Source organism: Aphis gossypii, chromosome 3 (genome assembly GCF_020184175.1).
Source record: "Aphis gossypii isolate Hap1 chromosome 3, ASM2018417v2, whole genome shotgun sequence".
Taxonomy (NCBI): domain Eukaryota; kingdom Metazoa; phylum Arthropoda; class Insecta; order Hemiptera; family Aphididae; genus Aphis; species Aphis gossypii.
The window spans coordinates 37,816,438-37,839,873 of NC_065532.1; the positions used below are offsets into that span (position 1 = coordinate 37,816,438).

Consider the following 23,436-nt stretch of genomic DNA (forward strand, 5'->3'; position numbering starts at 1 on the left):
TACTACTTAGGTATATAAATTATATTTACTATACATGGGTACATACTTTATTTTTATATTATATAATAGTATTGCAAAGTGTCTGAGTTCCAAAATTTACATTTTTACCTCGTCGTATAAAGCGTCCTCGTTATGCAGTTTAGACTGTGAATCTTACAAAGATGACAGTTTTCTAAGATTACTGAAACCCGGTGCAACTCGTTTGCGCATAACACAAACACTGAGTAAGATATATTTTATATTTTTCAAATTTAAACTTACCTAAAGTAACCTGTGGCGTTTTGTTTTTTAAGTAACAAACATACTGATACTTACATCACTATGTAGACAACATTACAAAATATATGTATTCAAATTACTAGTAATATAATAAATTTATAAATTTAACCAATTTTCATGTTGACTTTGAAAAATCTGCAGTACCTACTGCAAATTTTCCCAACTGCAAAATTGAGTGTTGTAACTTTCATTTAGGGAAAAATTGGTTTTGGCATATTCAATAACACAAAATATTACCAAACGAGTACTTAAACAACGACTCTGAAATTGGCGAATGGATGAAATGTTTTTTTGGATTAAGTTATTTACTCCCTGACGAAGTTTCTGATGGATTTTCTGATGGATTTTATCTTATGTCGATAGCACCAAATACTAAGTATAGTACTATTTCTGTATTTTCCGATTATATTTTAGGGAAAATGTGCGTAAACAAGTTGTACCTTTACTATATAAACCTAAAATATGTGTGCTCAAACGTGTTGCATCCCTGATATCAATCTAACCTATTATATAAATATTGAAATAGATAATTGGAATGTAATGATCAATATTATATTATATAAAATAACAATTTATAATTTGTGTTCGTGAAGTTATTTTCTCTACATTTCCTGGATGGACTAGATGGAAACTTTTTCGATATTAAAATCAAAAGTTCAACTTGAGTTACTTACTTAAAATGAATACTTCAAGTCAGCAGAATTTATGGGTTAATAATTAGTTTCTGAAGAGTTACTCTATGATGCAGAATCGATGAACCATTTCACCAAATAAAAAAAGTTTAACAGAACCGATAAAATCATATAAGACCCCACTGAATCCCCATTACCTACACACGTGCCACGATGATTATCATCATTAAATATTATCATTGTTTATCTTTACCCACTCACTCTTAAGGCCACGACTGGCTGCTCAACTTGACATCATAATTTTATGATTTTTTAAAGGTATTTAGGAGTTTTACTGTTTTTAATTGCTTTAGATAAAGGCCTTCTATTTTATAGTTATGTTTGTTACAATATTAAGTACCTATATTAAATAATTCTATAATGAAATGAAATAAAATATATAAATATGTTATTTATTTCAAAAATTTGTATTATATAAGAGTAGATAATGATATATTTAATACCTACTTCCATGTTTCATTCGAACTTTCCAAAACCTTAAGTTTTTATTTATTATACAAATTAAAAATACAATATACCTAGTTAAAAATCAGTTGTTATAAACAGTGGGGCAGTGAATAGCCGATTTTAAAAATATGTTTTCTCGATAATTGTTTAAGATAAAATTAAAAAGGATCACTAAATATTATTAACATAAAAATAATATGCCTTTGATAAATATTCGATAGTAAACAATATGATTTTACAATAAAATATAATCTAATAAAAATTATTTGGCTACTTAGCCTTCATTAATTTATCTTAGCTTTAACCTTAATTTGTATAATCCAATACAAAGACAATAGATAAGATATCGATAATTTCGAGAAAATATTCTTATATAAATAATTAGTATGATATTTACTTCATTCTAATATAAAATTACCTAGTAATTAATTTTAATTCACTTTTTATAATATAATTTAACTTTGAAAATCGTTCGTTCTAGTAGTCCACCCTATATTATTAATAATATGTATATACACGATATTATAATACGATAAATGTACAATATTCATAAATAATTATTACACAATATGTAAACTGATAATTTTAACATGTTCACAACTAAACAATATATTAACTTGTATAATTGTATACTCCAGTTCGAGTTCAACACAAACATACTATAGATATAAATGTAGCTTTTAACTGTAAAAAAAACACGATAACAATAATTTTTAGTTAAATACAAATGGTACTTCTAGCTTAAGTCATATCGTTAAAAAAAACAATTAGATGAAAACATTTTTTTTATTTACAGTTGTCAAGTACGTTCGGTTTGGTAACAATTAATAATAACGAATGAACAATAACACATATTATCTATATCCTGTAAATAATAATGAATGCTCAGAATACTATAGTATTAAGGGCAACATAATTACTTATTAAAATCTGTTTACACTGTATGTTTCGGAACATTCTAGATGCTTCTTTTAAAATTGTTAAGTACTTCATTGTAGTTGAAATTAAGATATTACATCAAAATATACCTGTTAACAAATTCAATATCCTTTATAATAAATATGTTACAGTGAATAATGTTAATGTGGTAAATTACGTAATTTACCTAAAAATTTGTAAATATTGTAAATTTAGACAATACCCGGTTATTGTCAATTACCAGTTAAGTTAGGGAATGATATTCAATTTATTTATATTGGTATGAACGACATTCAAAAACGTTCAGTGATAACCGTATACCCAGCAAAGCTTCGTTTGTTACCAATATCACAACGAAAGTAGATAGACAAGTGAAAACTCAAGTAATAATATGAAATGATTTATTAATTGGTATCTAGTATTATTAAGCTTATACTTTGGCGAGTTATGTGTGCGACGACCGCGTACTTTATAATCATTCCTACTTATAATTAGCGCTACTTAACTACACTAGTGTTTTCTTGAATTGTTTAAATAAAATTTTAATAATGACGTTGTGACAATAGATGGAAAATAAAAATTAATTAAACATATAGTTGAAAATAACCCTTACGTTTTACATTATTACGTCACAGTAAAAAAATAGTTTCAAACAATTGTTTGAAGTTATTCACGCGACACATTTTGTATTAGGACATCGTGATATAAATATGATGGTATAGCTGTATTAAAAACCAAATAATATTGTAACGTGAAAACGGAGACTACAGTTATGTTATATTACATTAAGGATTATGCGATAATAATTGTCAAAACAAAACAATCGAATCCAAAAAAAGAAATGGTGACAAAACCAATTCTAAATTCTAAATTTTGAGGGTACAAATTAATTTAATTGATATTCAATATCGAAAAAAATTATATTTTAGATTAGTTAAGCATTATTTAATCGAGTTATGAAACAATAAATGTTTTATTTAAAATTTATCACCATTGACCAATGACCACTAATCTTGGTAAATTGTCGGGGAAAGATATAAATTTAAGTTTAAATGATGTTTTTTTACAACATTTGCCTGTGTGATTGAATAATTTTAGTAATTGATGCTACTGATCGGCCAATGACGTCATTTTTCGTCCTCCGCCTTTATGTAACAAAATATTTATAAGATACCTACTTGTATTGAAATATGCAATATTAATTAAAAATTTATATTGGCTTATTATTTAGTTAAATATTTTATTTTATTATTCTGTTATAAAAATATTTTATTTAATACAATTTCCAAATTATATCAAATATTCAATTTTAATAGAATTTTTGTTAAATGATGATAAAACAAATAATGGTATCATTGTATGTTATGAGATTATTGTAATAGTTATGTTTTCAATTTTTTTTTCGTAGAATACGTTTGCGTCATTAACAATTTTCAACAGGTATAATATTATACATAAAACATTTAATATTTACTTTTAAAGACAAGAGCTGATAAGGATGTTGTAATGTATGAATTAAGCTGTACCTAATTTTGTTCTAGTTAAAACTATAAAATGTGTTTAATAACATAATATAAAAAAAGTATTTCAAGTATAATAAATACTAATTCGTCTATTGTTTAATATAATCAAATTGATTAATTTCACAACTGTTAATTATCTACTTAGGTATTCGAAAAATAATATTTTGACATTTTTTGTATCATTACGCATTTAAAAACTGTATAATTAAATATAAAAACATAATTTAAATTATATTCATACAGATAATTAATAAGTAGGTACACCTTGCTTCACTTACCTCAACACCAGCAAGCTTTTTTTTTAATTTTGAACAAAAAAAAAATAATAATTTATTCTCATAAACTTACTTTTTAAACATATCTTAATCTTTAAATAATATTTTAAACATATCAATCAGTAATCATTCATAAAGCATTATTTAATCGACCATAATATACTAAATAAAAATATCTATAGTAATTATTGGAAATAAACGAAATTAAATTAATGTTTGAATTTTCCTACATAGATTCAAATTTAATTTCAATATATTTTATGATGTAAGCTTCGCCATTTATAAATTCTAATTTACCACAGCTTAAAAAAAATTATTTAAATTATTCTTCATGTACCTTTTAAAAGTACAATTTTTTTAAAAAATAAAATTAAAAATTCATTTGTTTTTCGTTCAAATATTAACTAGATTTTTTTTTTTTTAAGTAAAGATTTAAATTTTATTCTAATAATATTAGTTGATTAAAAAACTGATAACTTATAATAATAATTATTATAAAATTGAAATTTAGTTAAAATTGAGTAATGAGTTTATTAAGGGGTTTTAAATAGGCAATTTTAAGATTAATAGTAATTATTAAAATACATTTAAATTTGTTTATAAAATAGTTTGAAAGTTTTCTTATTTCATTGCAATATTAGGTAAATACAATTGCCAAATTATTTATAAGATGCTATTTTAATTATTTGAAGTTTATATTCATTAATTAATATTAATATAAAAAAAATAGATTTATACTAAAGATGAATAAAAGATAACTACAGCTAGTTATGTTGTTTGTTTTTCGTTACGACAGTTCAATATTTTTATAGTATCTATACATAGTATGTGATCAACCAAAACACTTGATTATTAATTAATGAAAATCTATATTGTGAATGGTGGATTTATTTTATTTCTATGATTTATCAATATTAATTCAATATAATATATATATGAATTTAGTTAATGATATATTGCAAACAATGCAATACAAAGGAATTATAGAAATAAACATTACTAAAACCAATATAAAAAAAAATTCGTATTACTTGTATATTATGCATGTAATACAATTCGAAAATATTTGCGAGATAATATTATTACTATTAAGTGTTGTCATATCCAGAAACTATTGCAATGTACAGCCGCTAATACCTCAATATGTGTTAAGTACACTAGTAAACTATTCATAATAATTATGTAGACATTAAGTCTTTCTTGTTCACCAGTCTAGGAAAATCAAATCATTATATTGTTTACTTTTTTTTTAACATACCTCGTCGTTTAACGGATTTAACTGTGTAATACGAGCAATTCTCGAGTACACTGATAATGTTAACTAAGAGATAGGGGACTCAGCCACTTACAAAATGACATACAGATAAATCCGTACAAATGTTGTATTCATGTCAAAATGCATAAATAGTCCATAATTAATGTTGAGTTTGACATTACAGGTGTTGTATACCCTGTTTGTAACACAACCGCTCAGCCAACATGTTTAAAGTAATTACGGTGTGTATGTGGCTATTCGCCTTCAACAATCTTGTGTCGTCCGAGTTTATTTATGAAGGTTTGAGCGACTCAGTACAACCAGACTGGTGGCAAACGGAAATTATCTATCAAATTTACGTGAGATCGTTCAAAGACAGCGATGGTGACGGAGTTGGGGACCTGAACGGTGAGTAACTATAATATATTTCAATAATTCAGACATAATCGTTGATCGGCATACATTTTATTATTTTTCAATACACCTTACTATTAAATTACTTACGGAGACATAAATTCAATAATTATACTCATTAAGTAATAATGATATAATATTAGAAGTAAACATTTGAATAATTTATTTTCAAAGTGTGTTGCAAAAAATGTAAAACATTAAAAAATATTCCAAGAATTGTATTCACTTTGATTTTTATAAAAACAATATCAAATATGTGATATGCAATCAATTATATATATGTGCGTGTGTGTGTTAAGTACATTTTTGTTCACATTTATACGTATTTCACTTACCACCTAACACTTTTTAGTATTTTTATTATATTATATATTTTAAAACCCCAATTTTATGAACATATTTTAAATAATTCGGATAAAAATACTTTCTCGGAGTATGTTCAATATAAAATACTACTTTTCAAATATTTTTTTATTAATCCATACAAAAATATAAATAATACAAATTTAAACTTATTTATAAATCCGGGTTTTAAATATTTATATTTGTATTTTGTTCTCAAATAACTTTTTCTTACAGAGTATTCAAATTCGTATTTTAATACTTTAAAAAATAAGTATAATATGTATCTTTACTTGTAGAACTGCTGCTTGTATACATGAACATGACATATTATACTATATCACTATAATATCGTACACATCAATCATAATATATTTTTAAAAATATTTATGAATATTAAAATTCTGATATAGTTTATTTTAATGATAAAAGTAAGATTTATGATAGTATATTTCTTAATCCAATAAATTAGTAGTACAAAGATTAGTGAGTTTATTGAGAAAATTAAAATTATAATTCTTTATATGAATATGGATTGAAAAATTACATTCTTATGAACATTTCTAAATCTATTTCTTTACCATTATCGTTAATTTTTAATAAGTCTTTATTAATTGTCTATTTTCTTTTAGTGTTTAATAATTTATTGTAACGCCATTATTTAAATCAGGTAAAAAATTATCATGTAAAAATTATAGACCTATCTCAATATGACTAACTTTATCAAACATTTTCGAAAACTGTATCAAAAATCGTTTATTAAATTTTCATACTTTTTTTTTAATCAGTTTTTTCAAATTTATAATTTATATTTTTAGCTGGTTTGTCAACAATTGATGTACTTTGGATCATTTATCTGTAGATATATTTATGCTAATTTTAAAGTAATGAGTAACTTTCTAAACATGCAAAAATAATACATAAATCATGACATGTTATGATTGAAAAAGATAGAATATTCAGGGACCTATTCGTGGATTTGCTAATAACTAGGATTTATATGCAATAAAAAATTGTAAAATAATATGCAAAAATATGAAATATACATTAGAAAATTTTTAAAAAATAACACGTTTTAAAATTAATAAACTGTTATTCTTAACTATTTACTCTATTCATGTTATAATAACATCATATCTAAGCTCAATATTACAATAAATTATGTTATTACATTTTTACGAAATCTTCTAATCCAAACTAATACTATTTTAGTTTATGAAAAACTCAACGTGAACAATTTTAAGATTATTTATAACCAATCATCTATATTAGTACAATTGTATAAACATAAACATTTAATACCTTTATCAAATCATAAAAATAATACTATGTATAACCAATATTTTAATATACGTTTACTAAAGTATTGAAAAGTTTTGAAATAAAAAAATTTCTTGTTTACTGGTTTTGATTTATGTCGCTTGTTAAATATTAATATTAAGTTTAATAATAAGTTTGATAATTTAAGGTCATTAGAAATTTATCTTAAGTATGTGGATTTGTAAAAGATAATAGAATTATAATATATAAGATAATAGAATAAGGTTAATATATAAAATTGTTATTCTATGTATAGGTATTAGTATGAACAATAGATTGTTTTTAGATTTTTTATATTCTAAAAGAGATAAGATCTCGCTCCCCCAGTAAAAGTTTTGGAAGTGCTATAGGAAGTGCTGAGATATATTGTATCTTGCGGTATTTTGTATGTATTTTTTGTATTATTTAAATAATAAAATTCATTATTACATATTTTTATAAATAACTTTTTTTATATATACTATTTAATTTATAATTTTGATGTTATAATTTACTAATTTATTAATGATTAACTTTACTACGAATTTTTGTACCGTTTATCATTTTAATTTAATATTAATAGTTTCAAGTTAAATAGTTTATTTACATGAAACATTTTCAATTCTTGTTTCTACAGTATAATTTATTTATTAGTTTGCTATTATTTTATACTTCAGAATTGTAATATTAAAGGAAAACAATTTATTTTCTTTTTAATTTATAAATTAATTATAATAATATAAGTTTATAATTATTAATTTTTCAATCTCATAACCATCTTATAACACTCCAGAGAATTAAACCAAATTACGGTACCGAAAATTACTCAATCATAGGTTATGATTACCTTTATAAAAAATAATACAATAAAATAGTGTGAAGTTGAGGAATGCTTCTGCTTCCTTAAAACTTTAAGTTAGCATTTTCGCATATAAATATCGATAAGATTGATCAAATAAAATATTATATACACTTACAATTTATGTCTATAGATACTTACGGTTTAGTTAGCGAATTAATAATTAGTTTTATCTTTTTTAAAACAATGTATTCTTACAACATAAGAATTAATACTATAATACAGTTTTAATGATATCAAATTGTATTAACACGCCTAATGGCTTTAACCAATTGTATATTTTTTTTTTTCAATATTTTTAATATTCTTTAATTTTAAGAGCTACGAAGAACTATACATTTAAAATATATATGATTAATGATTTTAAAATGTTGTTATAATGGAAATAATTAAAAAATTACATTCACGTTATAATTTTATTTTATTACGTTTTGTATTTTATAGGTATAACTGAAAAAGTCCCATATTTCAAAAGTATAAATGTCGGCGCCGTTTGGTTATCGCCGATATTCCTCTCACCGCAAAATGATTTTGGTTACGATATTTCTGACTACAAGGAGATCGATCCTATTTATGGTACTATGGAAGATTTTGAACGTATGAGGGATGAGTTTCACAAACATGGTATGCAGGCTATTATTATATTCAATTTTTTTTTTTAAATGATGTAATATATTTGTAACACTCATACAGGCATTAAGATCTTGTTGGACTTTGTACCAAATCATACAAGTGACGAACATGAATGGTTCCAAAAATCAATTAAGAAAATAGAGCCTTTTACTGACTATTATGTATGGAAAGATCCTATTTTTGATCAAAACGGCACTAAAACGCCTCCGAGTAATTGGGTTAGTAATATATAGTAAATAACGTTATAAGTTTTTTGTTGAACACGCCTTGGTAAAAAAATCAGAGTTTCTCAAATCAAACTTAACATATTTTATTAAATTATTACATTTAGATAATCTACCCTTATAAAAATACTTGCATACCATTGTAGTTTTAATTTTGGTTAAAATAGTTTACATCAATATTGTATTGAATTTCAATTGATTAGCATTTTTAAATATAAACCTTATAATATTTAAGAACACATTTTTATTTGGAATATAATTAATCATGTTCTATTCATATGTTTGATTAGATAACCAAATATCGGTATTTACCTAACTGTCAACAAATAAATATTAAATTTTTAAATCATCGTATTTAATTTTTTTAGTTAAAAATACAAACAGTGAAAATTGAGTGAAATATATTGAATTTGAATTTGGTCATTCACACTTCAAATGAAACAAATTTTATTATTTTTAATTTTATTTTGATTTAACACATGAGTGAAAACTGAAATAAAAAACAGTTTTTAAAGAAAAACAAATTTTTACGTATAATGTTTATAGTAGTCTCAAGTAAAAAGTACATTTATACGTGCAAAATTATTTAATAGTTAAAATTACATCATTTAACAGTACTAATTGTATAAAATATCTTGATACATATTAAATATGATGTTAATATTTTAAAATCGGATCAAATAATGTTAATTATGACAAAACTTAGTAAATGTAAGTATAATTATAGTAAACTAACTATTAAATACTTACCAGATTGTAAGTATATTATCATTAAGGAATTCAAATAAAACTTAAGATTTATTTTATAACTGAAGTATATATAAAGAACAATAAAATGTAATCTTTAAATATAAGTAGCTATTTAAAGAATTACACTATTTTTTTTTATAAATGTACATATATCATATACATATACAAAATATATTAAACAATATTTAAACACATTTTTATTATACTTTTCATGCTTTATTTTTTTTAAAGATGTTTATATTCATATTGTTTTAAATATTTAATTATAATGTACAAACGAATTTGTAGAATACTCAAAAAAAGTTTAGATATTATACCCTTCAGACTTCAGATAGTAATGAAGTAGCTTCTAAAAAGGTTAGGTGCTATCGAGAAAGTTTACAATCACCCAACCATACTTTGTAATTAGCCGATAAATCTCAATAAAAATATAACAAAATTACTTTTTTACAAATACAAAACTACCTACTAGATAAACTTATTATTAAGTAAAAACATATTTTAATTGTAAATAACAAAGTTATTACTTATTTTATTAGTCAATAGTTAATCATTTCTATAATTGTAATTATTTTTTAATTGTAAGTGCTAATAGATGTAACATATGCAAGTTAAAACAAAATAATAATAATAAAATATCATTGACTACTTATTTTTATGTTTAAGTATAAAAATAATTTATTATATTATACAAAATTTTGTTGATTTTTAGTTGGGCGTGTTCAACAGTGGATCTGCGTGGGAATGGAACGATGAACGTGAACAATATTATTTACATCAGTTTCAAGTAAAACAGCCTGACTTGAACTACAGAAGTCCGTCAGTTAGAGAAGAAATTAAGGTATATTACATGTATTATTATTTTATTATTATATACTACCATTGTAATGAAAATTCAAAATATAATCAATTAATTGTTGATATAAATTTTAAACGAATAATTTTATTTCCTTAGAACACGCTATTATATTGGTTGGGACGTGGCGTTGACGGATTTAGATTCGACGCAGTTAACTATCTATTTGAAAGAGAAGATCTAGCTGATGAACCAAAATCTAACAAAATCGGTTATTTGGACACTGATTACGATTCATTATCGCATACCAGCACACTTGATCAACCAGAAACTTATTCCATCGTACGCTCGTGGAGACAGATGTTGGACAGTTACAGGACCAGGGAAAATAAAACTAAGTAATTAAATAATCAAATTTTAAGTGTTTATGTTAAGTTGTGTGACTGACAACTGCATCGCACTATATATTGGAAATTGCTACTCATCATTCACCACTAACATTGTTGATAATATTATTGATCAGTAATAATGATAAATGTTACCATTCGTTACAAATACTCACTATAAGAAGTCGGACATTTTTTGACGTTTATTGATATGTGCAATAATTATTTGAGTAATTTTATCATCTAATTATAGTCACATTAAATACAATAAATTACATATTTACCAACTTTAAGAATATTTCTTTAATTATAACTTTAATTTATAAACTATAAATATCTATTACCTGTACATAATTTGTATTTATTACCTTTTTGAGATGTTTAATAAAAAATAAAAAAATAATTAGTCCCTGTGGTTAATATTTTTATTTATAACAATAAAATTATAAATCATAAAAATAACTACAATTGTTGAAGAAAAATAATGATTTTTAGTTTAAAATTTCGATTTTGTCAAAATAGAATTAAAATTGTGACAGTTATTTAAAGTTGAAGATTATAACTTTTAACTTAGTACTAGGTTAAAACCTAGTTAACTTTATTTGATGTTTCTAAGTATAAGTCGACGTCCAAATTACACATACTCACAAAAAAAAAAACATAAAAACCAAAAAAACTTCATAATATTTCAAAGCTAAAGCACAAATTATTTATTAAATTTTGGTATTACAATATTATTATTTATTTTATATTTTATAACATACTTAACCTGATATTTTGAATATTTACTTACGTAAACTCGATTTTTATAGGTTTATGATGGTAGAATGTTACTCACCTTTTGATAAAACCATGCTGTACTACGGTAACCAGTCAGCGCCTGGGGCTCATTTTCCATTCAACTTTTTATTCATTAACACGTTTGATCAACAATCGGATGCTGCTCAAGTTCATAATATGATTAAATCCTGGATTAATGGTATGCCCACCGGCATGTGGCCAAACTGGGTGGTGAGTAAAACAATTAGTATTTTTATTTGGACAGTTCAATTATTATCGGTGGAAAATCGTTTTGGCGTTCAGCTAGGTAACCATGATAACTCGAGAGTGGCTACAAGAAGCAACCCAATGTTAGTCGATGGATTACATATGATTCAACACCTCTTGCCTGGTACTTCAGTGACTTATTACGGAGACGAACTTGGTTTGATAGACACAAACGTTCGTTGGGACCAAACTGTTGATCCAGCTGGGCTCAACGTCGGCCCTTATAGGTTTTTGAAATTTAGCAGAGATCCCGTAAGGACTCCATTCCCGTGGGACAGTTCGTATAATGCAGGTGAATAAAGTGTATTGAGCGCACCTACAATACAGAATAATTTTCAATAATAAAATTATAAAACATGATAAAACAGAAAAAACAGGAAAAACTCATAACGTTAACTTTATTATTACATGCAGGTTTTTCTAATTCATCTAACTTGTGGCTTCCTCTTAACTCCGATTATTGGAAAAAAAATATAGTAGAAGAATCAAAGTATAAAAGTAATCTAAGGTCATACAGGCAATTGGCGAGGTTAAGGAGAAGTCTGACATTTCTCAAAGGCGATTTGCACCTATACACTTTATCCAAATGGGTATTTGGATTTTCACGGTAGGTTCATGAAAAAATGTTGTATTATAGTATCATTAAGTGTGGAATATTTGACTTTTGTTATTGAAAAAAAATACTATATTTCTTATAAAGTTATAAAGTATTTAGTAGATATTTAAAAAGTTGATCGTGTGAAATATCACTACAACTTTAATATATATTAAATATATTAAAATACTTTTTTTTTTTTTTTAATAAAAACTTATTATATAATAATATTTTAGAACATAACTAGTTGCAATTTTTTATTTCTATTAAAGTACTAAAATACTTTATTATGTATAAGATATTTTACTATATAATATAATATTTTTATAGCATTAATTTTCGTTTGAATTTGTATTAATCAATTAAATATTATATATAATTAAAATACATTAAAATACGAAAAAAAATACGAGTACAACACATTTATTTTTAATTTATAGAACTTAAAAAATTGCTGAAACTTGGAAGGATTTTATAAAAACATATATAACTAATTTATTGATTTATTTTAGGAGTTTTTATGATCATCCAACATACTTCATTGTAGTCAACTTGGGGAGTGAAATAGAAGTAGTTGATTTATTGAAATTCAGAGCTACTTTACCACTGACTTTAAAAATTAAGGTCTCTAGTATTAACTCTGGTTATGTTACCGGGTAAGTAAAAAAATATTTTATAACTGAATCGATGTAAAACAAATATTTTAAACTATACAATAAACCATTTAAATATAATATATTGATCAAAAATTAAATAATCTTTTTTAATATGTTTCATAATTTATTTATTCGTTTTTTTTGTATTGTTTTAGAAATTTAGTAAATGCAGAAAATGTGTTATTGCGACCAAAAGCAGCTCTTGTACTTACAACTTCAAGAATAAATGAAGATACATTGGCTAATTCATAGAATTTTAAGAATATAATATATAATTAACTTATGTATAAAAATTATTAATTAAAATATTAAATTATATTTAATTATTTTAATTAATTCCAAATAAACTAAACCCGTTTGAAAGTATATTTAGTGATGTATTTAAATGTACCTATTAATAATTTATAGATAAGACTGTATAATAAATTATGATAATTATTATCATACCTATATGATGCGGTTTTTTTGGTGATTCGTAAATCGATGAATTATATTTTGTATTTGGCATAAGACATTTTCAATATACTTGGAAATTTATAAAAAAATCAATAGTTTCAATATTTTTTTATTGATGATTAAAATTTAGAATTTTGATAAAATTCATAAAAATCGCGAAAGTTGGTAGATTATTTTATAGTTAATTTTTTATTCATAAATATTTTTGTGCCTAAACATTAAAAATTGAATACCAGTTTTTTCATTAGTTGTTTAATTTATATGTAAAAAACCAACCTCACTTGAATCCTAACTTAAATTTTTATAAGCATTTTAAGTTAAAATAATACTGTATTTGATATTCACACATAAAATAATAATTTTTTTTTAAACAGTTTTTGACATATTTTTATTGTACTTAAAAAAAATAACAATAAATACTTGAAATTTTCACCAAATATATATATTACCATTTTCTTTGTGCGATAAAATTTATAATATATTTTTAAATTATTTAAAGGCATAAGAAATTTTCAATTTTTTTTAGTTTTTCTATTTTATAAATGTCAATTAAATGTTATTTGCATGGTAGAAATGCTTAAAAATTGTATTCAAGACCCCATAAAAGCTCTTCTAATATTTGTATGAAAATATTAAAAATTCATTGGCACAATTTTTTTATATGAATTTGACGAAATCTGTCAAAATACCAAAAGTTGATTAACTATTTTGTATTTAAAAATGCATAAGAGCTTTTTTTTATATTTAAGTTTTGAAAAATTAATACTTTTCCTCATAACTCATAAGTTATTCTTATTGGAACCATAAAATCTAAAAGATATATAACAATCAATTTTTTAGACTTTTAAGTTTTGATTCAGATGACAGAACTTATTTAAACGACAATTAATAACAACATATTATTTTTTATTATTATCATTATTATTTAGTATCATCATAAATTAACAATATAGAAACAACAAATACAATTTTACGGTTACCAATCTCTATGTTTATGATTGAGAATATGTATTTTTAAATTTATTTAAATTAATTTTAAAATTATAAATAAGCAAACGAATAAATTAGTAAATAAAAAAAAAAAACAATCATCTGTACATTTTATAAAAATGCTTAACGTACAATGAGAAAGTAATATTAACAATTAAAATGTAAACTAATTATATGCATAACCATTTACATACAATTTTTTCACTACTTCGATGTAAATTAATATTTTTATAGACTTATATGTCATTAAGTTAAAATTAGTAGGCTCTAAATAATAAAAAAAAAACATGAATATTATAAATTCTATTTTCTCTTTTGTTTTCACAAAAATGTCTACTAGTTTTTTTTTGTTTTAAAGTTTAAAACAAACATAACTAAAATTTTTTTTATAAAGTATTTTAACTGGTAACACGTCCAACTCTGAGTAGATTTATCTAGTCGACCCTTCCAAAGTATTTTTATTTAAACAAGTTCGTACTATATTGTTTTGATAAACTTGCAGTTGTTTTAAAATGCCATCACCTAGTCTATCTCAAACTAATAGACATGGGCCGTATTGTCATATTGATAAATTTATTGGTACAAGACAAAACATATCGTAGTTTGTTTAGGTATTCAATTTTTGAGTTAAATAAATTTATAAGTTATAGTAATAGTTTGTAGCTTCTCTACTGCATTATGTAGATGTAGATGCTATCTTAGGTTATTATCAAAAATAATACTTGAATATCATATTATTGAAACTTTTTTAGTACGTTTAGAATTAGTATGTTTGTTGCATAATTTATTATTAGTTCAACTATAAATTATTAATGAATTAGAATTTATGTAATTTTTATTTATGGAAAAAGTCATGACTCATGAACATTGTTTTATTATTATTTAAAATTCGATTTCTGTTAGACAGTTAAAAAAAGACGGGGAAAAAAATTTATTATTCTAGCTTTGGTTATTTTCTCTATAAGTTAGTTTCTTTCCTATCTTAATAAAATATTAGGTAAATATATCTGATACTATTTTCGCTCTATATTTTCACCATTATCATTACTTATTATAATTTCACTTTTATCCTTGCATTTGGTATTTAGATTCCGTTTCTTCATTTATAAGTGACCATGTAAATTTTGGATTAAAAGAGATTGTTTTTAAAAATCTTTTCATATTAATACAATTTTATTGAATTGAAAAGTAAATGAAAAGTACCTAGTACCTATGTATATAACGTCATTACTATTGGGATAGTCGTAATAAAGACAGACGTAAGTGGTTTTCTCTCATGGATCTTACTAAAAGAAAAATGTATAGCTAATAATATAACTAAAAAATTTCAGTAATAAAAATTTTAATTAAAATGCATTATATTTTTATTACACTATACTAACTTTCCAAAAGTTTATACAAAAGTGTACTATTTATAAACAATAGTGTAGTACCTAATTTTTTAGGATTTTTATCTGGGACCCAACTAGGATGCAGCCGATTATTGTTTCCGCCAAAATGTATTTTAGTGAAAATATAGTATGAGAACCGTATATTTAATTGTGTACAATTACGTTATGATAATAAGTCAAATAATACAATTGAATTATAGGAGTTTGTTTTAAAAATATAACATCTTTAAATAACAACTAAAAATTAAAATACATATACCATAAGAAACAGTTTTTTCAAAACTCTACCTACTAATTTCGTTGGCATTTTTTTATTATTGCGTCTTCATTGGTTTCCAAAATTGTTTTGGCTTTTACGTTTTTTGGCCGAAACGGGAATCGTACATTTTTCGTTTGTGGCAGAAAAGAACTGTGTTGGAAACAGCCAATATTATTTTGACTGAAATGGGTATATAATCACTATAATCACCTGAGTACTCCTATAATATAATCACTTTTGTATTTATATTCCATTACAACTTTTCTTAACATATTTATAAAGAAACTTATGTCAATCGAGGATAATACTACCCTCGGTAGTATTTCGAGGGTTTATACACGCATAAAACGTTAAATGACATACAGAAATTCATCAAGGACAGTTTCACAATATTAGTTTCTACAAAAACATATTCATAATATTATTTTTTTATTCTAAAATATATTTAACAAGAATAATATAATATTATAATTGTTTTGTTATAATTTAAAAAAAAATTATTTACGAGAACTTAAACTTTTATATATATTATATTATCATGAGTTTTACTATTCACAATAAAATTTTTAGTTTATTTTAAAACTTTTTTAGTTTTAGGTTCTATAAATCTATTTTTACCATTTTATGGTATTTACAGAAAGATAAAAGTTTCATTAAGGCATTGGTATTTTTGGTTTATGAAATATCATAGGGTGTGCCTATGTTCAGCGATAAATTAATTTTTACATAATACACTTTAAACGTTGTTTAGTTAGTTTGTCACTTGAGGAACACACATTTAATACATAAACAACACCTTTAGAATTAAGGTAGGTACTCGTATTTAGATATTTATGGCATGGTAATTCAGTAATATTTCAACATATCTTATGCCCAATCCATTATAGTACCATTATTGTAGTGGTTTTGAGTCCCCTTCTTTTTTTTATTTAATGATTTCATGAAAATTTTATTATCGGGAACTTTCTATCTCTCGTTTATAATACGATTAATATTTTATCGTTATTTATCTTTATGGTTTGTCATATAATTAAAATTATAACTCAATATACAAGTATTTTATCTATGTAATTACTTAAACAATGTGACTTAGAATCGAAATTATTATTATTTTCTATGTGTAAGTAAAACTGTATATTATATATTATTAGGTATTATTATAACTATTATAAGCATATAATAATATGTACTATGTATTTGTGCGATTAAACGTATATATTTATATGAAGTTAATATTATGGATTTCAGGTACGATGGATGACGATAATAATTGATAAATTTCACAATTCCCCAGTCAATGATGTCAATCGCCAAAATGATTTAAGACAAATGTTGTAAAAAAAGACCCTTTTAAATTTAAATGTACATCTTTCACCAATAATTGACTTAATTTACCAAGATTTGCAGTCAATGATGATATATCTCAAATAAAACATTAATTTTTTTATTACTTGAATGATTTTCTTACTTCTCAATCTAAGTTATTGTAGTTTTGCGGTTGAATGTTAATTAAATAAATTTAAACTCTCATATTTCTGAATGTAGAATTGGTTTTGTCACAAGTCCTGTTTTTGGATTTGATTGTTTTATTTTTAACAATTACTTACAGCATAAGTCTAAAGTATGATATAACTTAAGCTTCCGTTGTCACGTTACAATATTTGGTTTTTAACTCAGCTATAAACATCATATTTCTTCCACCAGTAAACGGAAAAAAAATCCCGGTAAAGAAAGTCTCACACTAGGAAAAAAAGTCCTGGATAAAAGTTAAGTGAACAATTTACCGAAATACGATTTCTTGTATAGTTCTAAAGTTGTACTTGGTATTTTAATGTGTGATGTATAAAATGCTTGTTCATTTACTCGTATGTTTGTTATCTATCATAATAACTAGAGCTGAGATTTTAACTAGGACTGACTCCGACCGTAGAAACACGTCTACAAGACGTATGTATACAAATACATAAATCGGCTAAATCGACGTGTTAGGTTTTTTAACAGCTGTTAGTCATAATATAAGGAAGAGGTGCGATTAAAAAATAATTTCGTAAATTATATTACTATAATAATTTTATATTAATGTATTATTGACTATTGTATATATTATTATTTCATTATAACATTTTATCATTACATAGATTATTATTATATAATACTTTATTATATTTATTATTATTATATCACTTATATCGAAACGATTATCAGTATGTGTTCGACTGCTAATTATTACACAAATATAAGGTAACACCTAAAATTAAGTCTATATTATTGAAGGTGGGATGTTTTATGTCGGAACTTTTTTTCCGTGATTTCTTCCATCAAGCTCTATTACAAAATGTGCCATGCGAATAACTTCAAACAGTTGTTTGAAACTACTCGTCTACTGTGACGTAATAATATAAAACGTCAGGGTCATTGTCAACTATAGATTAATTTTTCTTTTCCACTTAATGTGAAAACATCATATTTAGTTAGAAACATATAATTCGTTACCGTTCGTTTTTTTATACGTTCCATTTTTCAACTCCTTTATTTTTTTAATCAGCGTATTGTTATATTCTTCAGAACTAAAATAAAATATATTGTTTTCTTTCTTTTTATTGTTTATATTTTTTTTCGATTAATACTTTACATTTTTCTTAATACTCTATACTTTAATATTATAATTAAATAAAATCACTTTGCTTTAATTTAATTAACATTTTAGTTAAACAGTTCATGATAAACACTACCTATTATAAGTAGAAATGATTATTAAATACGCGGTCGTTGGACACACAATAAGTCAGAATATATAATATTATAATATAGGTAGGTACTAGATACCAACTTATAAACTATTTCATATTATTACTTGGGTTTTTGCTCATCGATCTTATTTCGACATTCATCATAATATTTTTAACAAATGATGCTTTTTTTGGATATACACTTATCACTGGACGTTTTTGAATGTCGTTCATAACTATATAAATTAATTGAACACCATTCTCTAATCAAACTGGTAATTTACGTCAATAACTGATTAATTATTATGTATAATTATAAATTATTACAATATTAACCAATTTTTAGATAAATTATGTCATTTACCATGTTAGCATCATGTATAATATAATATATTTATCTTTTGCATACCAATATACAAACAAACATCAACTAATAGGGAAATTTATTTTTTTTTCAGAAAACTTATTTTATAGACTTACATTTATAGATATAATATTAAATAAGTTATACTCATAAGTTATGTATTCAATTTTCATTTAAATTTTTCTAATATTTAAATATTTGATTTTTGTATACAGATTTATGAGTATGATATAAATGTAATAATGCTATAATATATTTGAATAAGATGAATAAATATTTTTATTTTAAGATACATAATTTAACGTTAAAATAAATAATGTGGTAAGAATTTGATTTATTTTTAAAGTGTATGTGTCTATAATTTATTTTATAAATATTATTCAAATATATTATTAATTACTATTAATAGTATGTTTTTCATTTTTTTAGTACTGAATTTGAAATATTAAAATAAGAAAAAGTCAACTAAATAGTTATAATATATGATATTAATTTATATTTTATAATTTATTATTTATAATTTATAACCGTTAATTTAATGTACGAAATCCATATATTTAGTTATATAAATTTACAATAGCTATCGATGATTCAAAAAATCTAGTTCGCAAAACTTAATAAGCTTAATTTTAGACACAAATTCGATAAGTATTATTACGATTAATAGCCATAATAATTTAACTTTTATGCAACACAAACTACTTAACGAATATTGACATAAGATAAATATATATTGCTAAATATCAGTCATAAATGGTAATAGTTGGAAATGGTATACGGATTAAATAGTAAGTTTATTACCTATACATTTCTATAACGTTTATAGATGTTATTCTTTGAATATACGAAGGGAAAAAATAATGTGCTTATGTCTCATAATCGCTGTAGCTGCCGGTCGTCGTGGTGTGCGCGTCTCTTTCCGCGACGTGTTTTCTATTGTAAAGTTGTACAAGGTGGGCGTGACCAAAGTAGCAGTAGGCACTACCGCGACTGTGTGCACGACGAAAAAAAAGAGGGTTGACGTTGTGGGGTCGACCCACCCTAAATATAATAATTATCGGTTTCCCTTGAGTGTGTATATGACAGGACAGATCGGCCGATGACGTGCATGTAGTTATTATCGTGGAAAAAACACACGCCTTATTCAACGTTAGGTACTGAGGTTTACGTGTACGTTTCTTTTTCGTCGTAGACTAGTATATAATTGTATGCAATTTGTTTTGCTAGTTCCCACAGACGACTATTAGTAATATTATACACATAGGTACACAATATAAACACTATACAAATTATGTATATCGATATTATAACGTGATTTCGTGTAATATGCACAGTCCCACGGGATAGGACATTAATAGTTATACCTACTACGATATATATATAATTGTGATAATACAACAATATGTAATTTAAATCCGTTAAGAAAGTGCACCATTAAAAAAATAATAATTGTTCTACGTTACACGCGCAGAATAAAGTAAGCAAGTAAGCACATCCCTACCAAATTGCGATTACATTATAGAAATTAAGGTGCTATTATTTATTTAACAATTATTAAAAATAATAAATTTATAGTATTTATATTTTATTTTTATGTATATTTTATTTTTTTTTTTAAAATAATAAAAAACTTCTGACATCAAAAATATTACTTTTCATAATTGTTATAATATAATTATAGTAAGGCCTCAATAGTTAGTTCTATTTATTTATACCAAGAAGACAACGGTTGAAAAAATGTATTAGATTATTAAGGGTATTACCATAAAAAGGAACCATGTAAAAGAATTAATGCAAAAATGTATATTATATGTACAAATTGTAAATGTATGTATTTATAAATGCTTTTGGTGTTATATTATCACACATATTATATTTAGAAACAAACTATACTGAGTATGTTGTATTAATAAAATAAAATGAAATTCTTGTAGGTATATAAGAAAGAGAAATAAAAGTATCAAATTATTGAGGTTATTGGATTAACGAATGTTGGACTTTCGAGGTTTTTATTTGGTAAATTATAAGTAAATTTCATCAATGCAACTATAATAAATGAAATATAGTTGGATATCAATTAAAACAATATAATAAGTACTGAATGTTGAATTACGGTAATTATTGAATATATAATTTTATTAACTATTGGTAAAGTTTGAGAAATATTGTTTATAGGTAAATGTACAATATATTATCTATAATTTAATTCAATGTTAAAACAATAAATTTAAGAATCTTTTAAATAATAGTTAACTACAAATATTACAGACTTCTATTCAATTTAATTATAATGTTATATAATAAAATATTAATTAAAACTATTAAGACCATGTACAATGTATAAAATAGTACGCAGTATATGCTATAATTACCTAACAAACTATAATGAATTTATCGCTTCTTTATCACAGATTTAACTCTCAGTATCTGATATATTTGGTCATAAATATAATAAGTATCATTGCTTAAAGCTTATAGGTAAATAGCTTACATTTACTACTTAAACTTAGTACAGGAGCTTATCTGATAATATAATTTTAACGTAAACTGAATTGTATTATTATTTTGACAACACTAATAAAGTAATAAATAATATTAAAGCATTAATCCACTTGAAGTGTTTGTGAAAATTTCCCCGAAGCAGATTTAGCATAAAAGTAAACTTATCATAGTCGAGTGCGCTTTCGAAATGCGTAGTATAGTGAATTAAACTCGCCTCATACAAAAAATGTAATTTTTCATAAGGTTATAATATAGTAATATATATATATATAATATATATATATATTATACATATAATATACATATATATTAATAATATAGTTAATAAACTAAATATATATTAAATAAAAATACTGATGTAAAATAACATCATTTATAACGTAAACAATTTTGAGTAATATTACTAATATATACTTAGGTCGTAACATAGTAGCGTGATTTACTACATAAATCAGTTTATACCTACTAGAAATAATGTTATATTATTATTAAAGTATAAATAAATGTAGGTTTAATAATTAATAAAAAACGTTATATTAATACATAATAGAAACATAGAAATTATTACTTACTATTTAAAGTGGAATTTATTAGATTCTTTTAGTACCTAGGTTTTTGTCTGCATACATCGACATACATAAGCAATTTATAAATTATGATGTAAACTATTGTACCTTGTACGTGAAGACTAAATAATAAAAATCAATTAGGCATTGAGTATTGTACCTTCCCCCCTTTAACAAATGACGTAACTGATACAAGGCCAAATAAGTACAAATTGTCAATTTTAATCAACAACAGTTAGAATAGAAACACATTATCTGTTCTAATCACATGAAACCAAGTGAAAAATAAATACATTGATATTATTATTAATAATAATAATTTATCTTTCATTGGTTTGTGAAGGAGGGGAGGAAGTATAAATTAAATTCTTAACATTATTTTATGTGATAGTTTATGATACTTGTACGTTTCGACACGCGTTCTATAATGACTTTACAATATCACGTCTATCATTGTGCGGGCTAGAAGAATCCCCGTGGGTGTTAAACGCCAGTCCGCCGTGACAAATACGCAAATCACATGCACATTAACTGCGTTCAACACCCTCAATGCATTTTATGATCTGCACAACATTCACAGACAACTGACAAGGGGAGTGTATTGTATGCAATCGGTTTTCTCTGCAGAAACTTAGTGTGAATATACGATTTCACTTAATACAATAACAAATGCATTTTTTCCTTTCCATACAATTTGTTCAGTCGTGCAATACGCACGATTAGAAAATGGAAAACAGTTATGGTAGTATGATATGGTAGCAGATAGTAGGCACCGTTGTATGGCACGTA

General features: G+C 23.9%; 1 protein-coding gene and 1 long non-coding RNA gene across 2 annotated transcripts; one reads left to right on the top strand and one right to left on the bottom strand.

The window, feature by feature from the left end:
- Nucleotides 1-5,542: 5,542 nt before the first annotated feature.
- Nucleotides 5,543-13,758, top strand: LOC114128178 (maltase A1-like). Its single transcript, XM_027992629.2, has 10 exons — nt 5,543-5,797; nt 8,748-8,927; nt 8,997-9,154; nt 10,623-10,751; nt 10,866-11,104; nt 11,905-12,103; nt 12,176-12,431; nt 12,554-12,746; nt 13,247-13,390; nt 13,546-13,758. Exons 1-10 carry the CDS (start codon nt 5,614-5,616, stop codon nt 13,640-13,642), a joined length of 1,779 nt encoding a protein of 592 aa, XP_027848430.2. The 5' UTR covers nt 5,543-5,613; the 3' UTR covers nt 13,643-13,758.
- LOC126550860 (uncharacterized) lies at nt 12,293-22,805 on the bottom strand. The gene is made up of 2 exons (XR_007604904.1): nt 22,654-22,805; nt 12,293-12,455 (listed from the first exon to the last, which is right to left on the bottom strand). It is a non-coding gene; the product is annotated as an uncharacterized LOC126550860 (long non-coding RNA).
- Between the last annotated feature and the right edge of the window lie 631 nt (nt 22,806-23,436).

Bases quoted from the DNA above. Each gene is read 5' to 3' on its own strand.
- LOC114128178 (XM_027992629.2), top strand. From the start codon at position 5,614: ATGTTTAAAGTAATTACGGTGTGTATGTGGCTATTCGCCTTCAACAAT. The intron at 8,928-8,996 runs GTATGCAGGCTA...ACACTCATACAG, and splicing joins GGATGAGTTTCACAAACATG to GCATTAAGATCTTGTTGGAC. The intron at 12,432-12,553 runs GTGAATAAAGTG...TATTACATGCAG, and splicing joins GGACAGTTCGTATAATGCAG to GTTTTTCTAATTCATCTAAC.